At 36.7% G+C, this 8,940-nt stretch overlaps 1 protein-coding gene and 1 long non-coding RNA gene across 2 annotated transcripts; one reads left to right on the top strand and one right to left on the bottom strand.

Annotated features, from left to right (window-relative positions):
- The first annotated feature begins 1,926 nt into the window (after positions 1-1,926).
- Positions 1,927-2,794, top strand: LOC144429958 (uncharacterized). Its single transcript, XR_013479200.1, has 2 exons — positions 1,927-2,057; positions 2,138-2,794. It is a non-coding gene; the product is annotated as an uncharacterized LOC144429958 (long non-coding RNA).
- A 1,514-nt stretch (positions 2,795-4,308) lies between these two features.
- Positions 4,309-8,467, bottom strand: LOC120347351 (glutathione S-transferase 1-like). Its single transcript, XM_039417281.2, has 6 exons — positions 8,263-8,467; positions 6,280-6,411; positions 5,976-6,082; positions 5,521-5,665; positions 5,194-5,326; positions 4,309-4,963 (listed from the first exon to the last, which is right to left on the bottom strand). The coding sequence occupies exons 1-6, from the start codon at positions 8,290-8,292 to the stop codon at positions 4,794-4,796; spliced, it is 717 nt and encodes a 238-aa protein (XP_039273215.1). The 5' UTR covers positions 8,293-8,467; the 3' UTR covers positions 4,309-4,793.
- Positions 8,468-8,940: the final 473 nt, after the last annotated feature.

Genomic DNA, 8,940 nt, shown 5'->3' with positions numbered 1-8,940 from the left:
AACGCAAGGTCGAGCAGTAATAACTAATATTCATCCGCTCGCTAACAGCTGATTCGATTCAATTGTTACGTCATGCTGAAGTCATTGTTCATTGCCGAAAATGTAGAGAATATATGACAGATCGTAGCACATATTTCTTGTAGTAAAAGCGTCTTTTCCGTAAAACGTGCAACTTTTGGAAGTGGGAACAAGGCAATATTTGTTACTAAATTTTTAAGGAACATTTTAAAATCATTTTCAGGTAGTTACCTGATGTGCGCTACGAAACCCACTTTCTAGGCGTTTTTCAGGGCTTGGGCTCGCGGCCTAATACCATAGACATGCATTCCATCCTATCAATTCTAGAAATGTCCTTTTGATCGTATTTTTTCCAGTTACACTTTACAACAGCATAGCGTTTGACTGGAGGTTATCATTTTATATATCATTCTCAAAAACAGCCACACAATAATGCAATCAGCAAGCTCTCGAGCATTACCGGTACATTTTACCCTCGGGAGTGCAGACGGTTCTAAATTGTACAAGTCTGCTGTCACTTTCTGACATACATAGTTTATTTTCTCGTGATTTACGTTTGTTATGTAATAAAATTTCACTGAACAATCATTTTTTTCTGTAATCACCACATTAAAACCGCAGCCACAATTTTTTTTTTTTTTGTGTAAACTATTGCCATGATCTTCTTTTGATCATTGTCTTACATTTTAAAATTGATTTAAAAGGTATTGCCCGATTTTACATCGTGTCTTTATTTTATTGTGTTCTTTTGACTGTTTTCGGTGGACGGGCACGTACTTAATTGTACGTTTTTGACTTTTTATTAAGGTATGCCCGTCCTCCGGGTCCTCTGCGTTTCGTTTGCCCGATGTTTTGTCTCTTTCAGAGTGAACAAAATAAAATTGACTGATTGATTGGAGTGCTCATGGTAGACATTATTAGAATGCTGGCTTTTGTCAAGCAGGCAGCCAGCGCACACGCTTACACGTGCGACAGGCCAGGTTTACCTATGAATACATATCTTCTCTTTGCCAAATGCAATGACTATAACTTCCAGTGTAAATAGCGTGGCTAGATTTATCAAGAGTAAATTATTCATATAAAACTTCCATAGTATTGCTCTGCTAACAAAGTAAGTAAGAATACAGACAGCCTAGCATCTATGACATTTCGTGGCTGTAATTTTATTCGAGATGCAGTCTGTTATTGTATTCGGAAGGGTAATAGTTTCATGAGTAAACATTCAAACAAGTTAGCTCAACGCTGGGCCGCGTAGATAAGCTGGTAGCTTTGGTTAAAATTGAGGGCAGTCTTGGGGAAGATACAGTTACGAGACTGGTTTGATCTTTTTTGTTGTTTTGTTTGTCTATATTGTCTTGGTGACGTGTGCAGTTGGCGGAATCAGAGCTGTTGTTTCGACTAAAATATTGCCCATTTGGTCAGATTTGACTATTCTATATTCTTGATTCCAACCCTCTCTGACCTCTACACCAAATCACGTAATTCTCTTTTCTTGTTTGGGTTTTTACTGCTGTTAAGATCGGTTGCGTAACTTGCGTTTTTGTCGCAATGTGTTCTATCTGTTCAAATCTGTGCATTTCTACTGGGAAGTAAGAGCTATTTGCTGGCGTCATCATATCGAACCTATTATGTGGCTTTGCAGCGTGCGGAATATTTTTCAAAATGGTTAGCGTGAGGTCTTATTAGCTTTTTCATACGCAGTGTGGTTTGGCTATTTATCAGGAGCCGATGAGATACTAAGAAAAAACATGAATGAAATACCGATTACCGATATATATATATATATAGTTGCCATAGATTGTAGTTTCATGCTCAAGTTACAAGGCATCAATAGCTTATTCAATATGTTTGAGGGTTTTCTTGCGGTCTTAATATTATGCAGATGAAAGATAAGTTAAATAATAAACACACCAATACCACTTAACTGAGGAATTGCTTTAGCCCTTTATCAGATGGCCTCAACAGCTGAGTTTCGGACTACTGGAAGCATGTTTGGGGTTCGTCGAACATCTGTTCACAGGTATCTGCACAGTGCACAGGTATGTATATTTCAATAATAGTTGAGCTCCAATCGCTTGTATTACTAATGGTTTTCGTGTTCTAATTCATCCGTTTTTAGTAGATTTTGTGAATGTCTAGTAGGACACGGGAAGGATTTCATCAGCTGACCATACCACCACTGAAGCACAAAAACAAAGCCCGGTCGAAGTTTTATTTATGGGCCTCATTTACGTTGAACTGCGCCGTTGGCCCAACAAAGGCGAGATATACAGTCGACAGTAATATTGGGTTGATAGCTGGACGGCGAAAAGCATTTATCTAGATAATTCAACACTATTGGGACCGGAGACCGTGTATAAAAGTTCAGGTGCCTGAAATGAATTTTTCGAGTCTACCGTTTTTAGCCTTTGTTTACAATTGTGTGTGTGTGTGTGTTCATGAATATGCAGTCTTTCGGATACAACCTCGAAATTTTCAGGTCACTAATCTGAATTTTATTTTAGATGCGCGAAATGTGACACAATTCTATATTGTTTTTTCTGCACCATTGTTTTTTGTCTGATTGTAGAAGCCCTTAAATTTTCAATCTTTTTCTATGAAAGTACAAAAATTTTTTTATGTAACATTATGTTACTTCATTGAGAAATATTTCACCTCATGACAACGGCGGCCACAAATTTTGTTCTTTTTAATTCTAGTGTGTAAAAAGTGATGCCCTGTTTTTCATTTGATCAGTGTTTTCACATCTTAAATTGATTTAAAAGTTATTACCCGATTTCGTATCGTGTGTGTTTATGTATTAAGTTCTTTAACTGTTTTTGATGGATGGGTGCGTAGCCTACTCGCAGGCCCACGACTTTTAACTTTGTCTTTAATCGATGTCCTCTGCATTTTATTTGTTTGTTTGTTGTTGTTTTGTTTTATGTCAGAATGATCGAAATGGAATTGATTGATTGTATTGGGCTATAGATGAAAGCAACGTTCATGTAAAGCCACCTCGATCCGGCCTGAGAGACTGTATTATCAGAAAAATGTAGAGACCTACATCTATAGTCCTCAAGACTGTAGCGGACCAGTAAAAGTTAGTATTTTATCTTAATCTTCACTAGTACCGTCTCCAGTTTAATGCCATTCATAAGTTTGTTTACTCAGGAAAATTGTTCTCGGTTCAGCACACCAGACTCCGTCAACTGCGCGAAATTCTCCCGTATGAGCTGTATGCGGGCAATCCGATTTTAAACATATAGCCTACCAAGAAGGTAACAACGTTACATGCAGTTTAGGATAACAAACTTGACATTAGAGCAATGCGCAAATATATTGACGCGAGGTTCCGAATGAAAAATATATTTACCCTGGGGTTACCATATTTTTGTGAACTCAAAGCGGGACGCCTCCAAAACCATAGCTGTGATTTTTGCGCCTTTAAATGTTACATTGAGTGCCTACATATAAAACCATCCCGACCGTCTTCATTGACCATATTGTTTGTTATCGAAAGGTCATGCACTGTCTAAATATCGGTTCAATTCGATAAATAGAAATAAATTTACGTTAACGTTAATTAAGCACCCTTTTGGCGTACGCGGCTTACACGTAACAAAATGTAGCAATTATCCGCTAACAAAATAACGATGGGAGACCGCCGTCTTATCGATATTCCGCTACACAGCAACAACAATATAAAGAACATTCTAATATTGGTCTAATATTATTTTAATTCTGGTATTGTTCGTGTATCATGCTGGCAGGCTGAACGCCAAAGCGGGACATTTGGCTGACATGTCGGGACACCGGGACAAGACGTTGAAAAGCGGGATGTATGGTAAGCCTAATTTACCCACAATTCCCCCGAAAATCCTGTCCTAAACGAATTGCTGGAACTGCGGAGCAGGTGCCGTAACTCACCAGTATCGGTAATAGCTGTACGGGGGTTCGTGACGATGATGATCATGCGTCCAGTCCCACCGTGAAGCGAAAATCCAAATGATTCGAGATTCGTGGGTTCAAACGTAGTGGAACCGTGGAATAGACGCAGCAACGTTTTTGTCGCAACGTCTCAACCCCAACCAGTGGTCCACACTGTCTTTGGCTGCTGATCTTCACAACGACTGAGAATATAACGCCATTGTTTAGGTAGTCGTACTGCTCGAGGTCCGACCAAATCTCACTTTCCCAGCAGTATCAAAATATACGATAATTAGCGTTTATACATAACTTTGTAATATACGCGTATGCATACGGAGTTTCGCACAGCCTATGAATTCCTCATATCCAATACGTCATGTACAAAACAAAACTATGTTTAATAAGAAATAACGTTCATTAAAACTTTAGCAACAGTTTATCAAAATACCTATTCAAGAAATCATAATCATGTTATGGTATTAACGCTTGTCATATGATGAGTTATCTACAATGTTCATATGAAATAAAACTAAAACCAGAGGCGATATATATTTGGGAACTTTAATAATTTTAATAACGGAAATAAGTGTATGAAATTTCAATCTGGCGAAAAGTGCAATTAATACGTTTTTCCATAAGAGAAATGGAATATTATATCTGTATAATAAAGAGGAGGGAACACAAAAATTTGTTTCTTCTGAATTTATGTTAACGTGTTCTAGTAACCTTTGTACAAGTATTTTTGAAGAAGATAATATCAATTCTCATTAATGGTAGCAATGAGCACATGAGCACATTTTGGAGAGTGATACCATGATATTTGCATATCGAAAAATAAATTATGGTTTCATTTTAACTCAGCGAAATTAATTTGATGATTCTGCCAGCCTCTTTTTCCCCTCATAAAGACCTTCGTTACATTTTTCCATGTATGGTAGCTTCTTCATTCTGTTACACCAATCAACAATGTTTGGAAATTCGGACAGATCTAAATCTACCAGTTCGGTAAATGTGACTGTTGCCAGCACTGAGAAATCTGTTGGAGAAAAATGTACGTTAGAAATTGTACTTTCACAACCTGCTTTTCACTTTATTACACCATTTGTGAGGAGTGCACTGCGTGATCCTTGCATAGCATTTTTATGTGCTTTTAAGCACCTGGATTTATCAATTTGGTTTAGATACTGGTTTCATTATGACAACAGTACGTACCATGTACAATATTATGTACAACATTCTGAAATGGCTAATTTCGTATCAACTTACCAGCGATACTCATTTGATTTCCTGTGACGTATTGGCGATCTTTCAGGTAGTAGTCATTCAGTATTTTAAATGCTTTCTTCACTTCAGCCAATTTCTCATCAGAGCCTGGTTCCTTTTTGAGTATCTGAGGAAACTGTAATGAAAAACATATAATATTTTCCTGGCCAATTGGAATTGTCTTGATAATTTAGCATTTAGGAATTTGATTTAATTACGTACGAACCAAGTAATGCCTCAAATTTCGAGTAATGTAGAGCAAACGTAGTTGTGGAGCTGCCCTTTGAACCAAATCACTATCAAAATGATCGCAAAGTAAAATAAACTCACTATCCACTCTGATACTGTTTTGTAGAATGTGCTATGGTCTGCATTGAGCACGTTGTCAATCGCTGCCCTCTTTTTGGGGTCACGAGGATAGAGTGCATGGTCCGGTCCGCCGAAAGTTGTCACAAGATATGCCATTATCGCTCGGCTTTAAAATTGGATTGTTGTTTATTCACATGAAATGTTATAGCCTACTTATAATATTGAATGTTATCTGTAATTCTTTAGAAAAGTATTGTTTTTCAAGTTTTTGGATCCGATTGGGCTCTATATTTTACCAAAAATGTTATAGTTCTACAAATATTGCGCTACAATGCGGTCTTATCGACGCCTATGTGAATAGCTACGGCGGATTGGGACTTGGATTTGCAATTTAATTTCCAGGTTTTAAAATGAGCAGTTAAGTTGTATAGGGCCATAGGCTATCGGTCAGTCATGGTTTTGTTGAATATTCTCACCTTTCCCATAATTTGAAATCTCCATCAACATATGTTGGAAGCGTGTGGAAAGGATTAATAGCTTGGAATTCGGGAGTTCTTGTTTCTCCTTTGAATAAATCCAATGGCTGAATACAATTCAAATAAAATTGTGTAAAAAATTAGTCACAGACTTCAACAGTATTAGCTTTGTTAGCTTTAAAAATAATGCAAATATTAGAAGTTTGTAACGAAATCATAGTGTTTACTTGTATTAAGGGAGAAAATGGAAAAAAAAAACGATTTTTGTTCATACTGTAGCCTACTGTATAATACTCTGTTATACCTTGAAATTCGGCTTGATTTTGAGTGCAGCACATGTCATAAATGTTGCCCTGCATGGTGTACTGATCCATGCTACATACAGGTCACCCCGGACGGTTTGGAATTCTCCGGAAGAAGTATTCGCTTGTTGAATCTGTTGGGAAAGTAAATAGCCAATCAGAACGTGTATCGGTGTCACGAGTTTATTGTTAATCCAAGCATTGTCATACCGTGTTTCCCCGAAAATAAGACCTACCCCGAAAATAAGACCTAGCCTGAATTTTGAAAATAATTTTGATATGAGCCCTTCCCTTAAAATAAGACCTATTCTATCACGCGATTTCAGTTTGACCTAGTCGATAGCAAGAAATTCTCCTACACGTTTTATATGATCGATAATCTGTGTTTTGCACCATGTTTGAAGACAGTTTATACCGGTAATTTACATGGCAGCATCCGCTAGTTTACTTATCAGTGGCGCAATAGTTTTATTTTTTATTTGTAGTTTCATCAATTAGTGTACATTAATAGGTATAATATATTCGAATTTTTTTATATCATTACGTAATTTCAAAGTATGTACACGGAAACAGTAGGCGACCTCCTATTTTTATACTTTCATTTCAATTGGTAATAGCAGCATATAACAATATAAAATAAAGTAATGAAATACCGTATATGCTCAAAATTATAGCTACCAAATTCAGATCATTCAACAAAACAAGCGATGCTTGTCGGACACGAAATCCCAAACAAAGTACTTTTCGTACCGTAACCACCGGTGTCAATTAATTTCGAGTTTTGCGTAGCGTCGTGTCAAATCGGGACTGCCGTCACGCTAGGCGGATTAAAAACCGTGTTCCCATGAAAAATAAAAAAAATTGCGAAATTCGGAATGAAATGTCAGATCTCATAGGATTCGATAATAATAGCAAATAATAGTAAAACGACCCACAGGTTCATTTCGTGCCCAATAACTAGAAGACGGGTATGCTAATATTAGGACATTCACAACTCAATAACAAGATAGCGATCAGAGACCGCCGACTTGTCGATCTAACGGCGTGTATCCTTCGCTCTGACTTAATGGCGACATCGCGTGTCCCATCACTAATTAATTGACAACTCGCTAATTATACGACATAATTCATCCAAAATCAGTAGGCTTCTGGTGCGAGATATGCTGAATGCACATGCAAATTTGGAGCAGATTGAACCTCGCTTTCGTGAGATATCGGACTAAATTTTTTTAAACCTCGGACTACACCACAAATTTGGTATCGGGACGATTTTTTCATGTTTTCTCTTTTCAAATATTCGAAAACAATAAATAAAAATAAAAAGTGACTATCGTAAACAATAGTATATATTAAAAACAATGTTTTTACTTTAGTCCCAGGATCGTCAATCTACTGTGATAGTGAACGCATTTTTAACCATCTATTCGATAAATAAGTGATGTATATTCAGAGCGTAAGCGATATTGTTTGGGAATCGATATTCACGATTGACACTGACGCGCCTCTATTTGCACACAAAATGGCGAATGAATAAAGTTTGTAGTCAAAGTGATGCGTAGTCATAACAGTGCCACACAGACCATTTCCAAGATTATTGTATTATTTGAAAAAATGTATCGGTTAACACTACGAGTTTTTTCTTTTTTTTTACCGAAATACTCATTTTTCACAAAATCTTTCAATATTCGTATTTTAGTATTTAACTGTATTGAACATTGCCTGACTACAATTTCAGTTAGATACCCTTTAATTAGCTGTTAGGCAGGAAATTAAATAATAAAATCATGAAAAATATTTCGAAACAAGGAACAGGTCCAATATTTGTAGTAATGTCTTTGAAACAGTTTGAAATGAAGAAAATTATTTTGTAAACAGTATTTAGGGTTTGTTGTTTTACTCATTTTCCTTCTATAGCAAAGACTCATTCTTATCTAGTTGGGTGCTTAGGTATAAGATAGCCAAGTCAATTGAAACTGTTAGCAAACCTGGACTTGTTTGCTGCTATTACATCCCATTTTTTTTCCTTTTCTGATTAGTGCTGTCGCAAATTCGGTTTGTATTATAGTCTAGAACCTCTTCGTCAAGCAACTGAAGCCGAATGAAAGGATTGAATACTCAACTCTTTTGTATAAATAAGATGCTGAATCATTCTGCACTTTTATCTTGTTCGAATCACGATTGATCCAGGGGCAAAACGTGTAATCAATCACGTATAGTGTAGTTCTCAAGTTAATAATTGCGATTCGATTGAATAAAAAATGAATATTTGAAAAGGTGTGTGTCACTATTATTCTTAAATGTTCGTTTATTTACCTTTGTCCTGGTTACCATTAGACCTATGTGGATGCCTCCTCTTAAGACAAACAAACCGAACCTTTGTTAACCTGAATGAAAATGACGAGAAAAATGGTCGCTTGTGATGAACAATCTTTTGTTCGAGTTGAATAGGACATCTTGGTAACCTTGGCAACTTGTCGTATGGAATCGTATTTGTCAAATACGCACCGTCACCTGGATGAATAAGCAAATATTACAACAGGATTGCTAATTTTAATTAACCCTTAAATACAGTTCCGATGTGCCAAGACAGCGGGTGTGATAGTGTTGAATAAGGGAGTTTCTCCTCACCTAATCATAGATTCTTATTGTAAAAGGTATTTTTA

Source organism: Styela clava, chromosome 11 (assembly GCF_964204865.1).
Source record: "Styela clava chromosome 11, kaStyClav1.hap1.2, whole genome shotgun sequence".
Taxonomy (NCBI): domain Eukaryota; kingdom Metazoa; phylum Chordata; class Ascidiacea; order Stolidobranchia; family Styelidae; genus Styela; species Styela clava.
The sequence above is the reverse complement of the archived record's forward strand: the minus strand, read 5'-3'. Positions and strand labels throughout refer to the sequence as shown.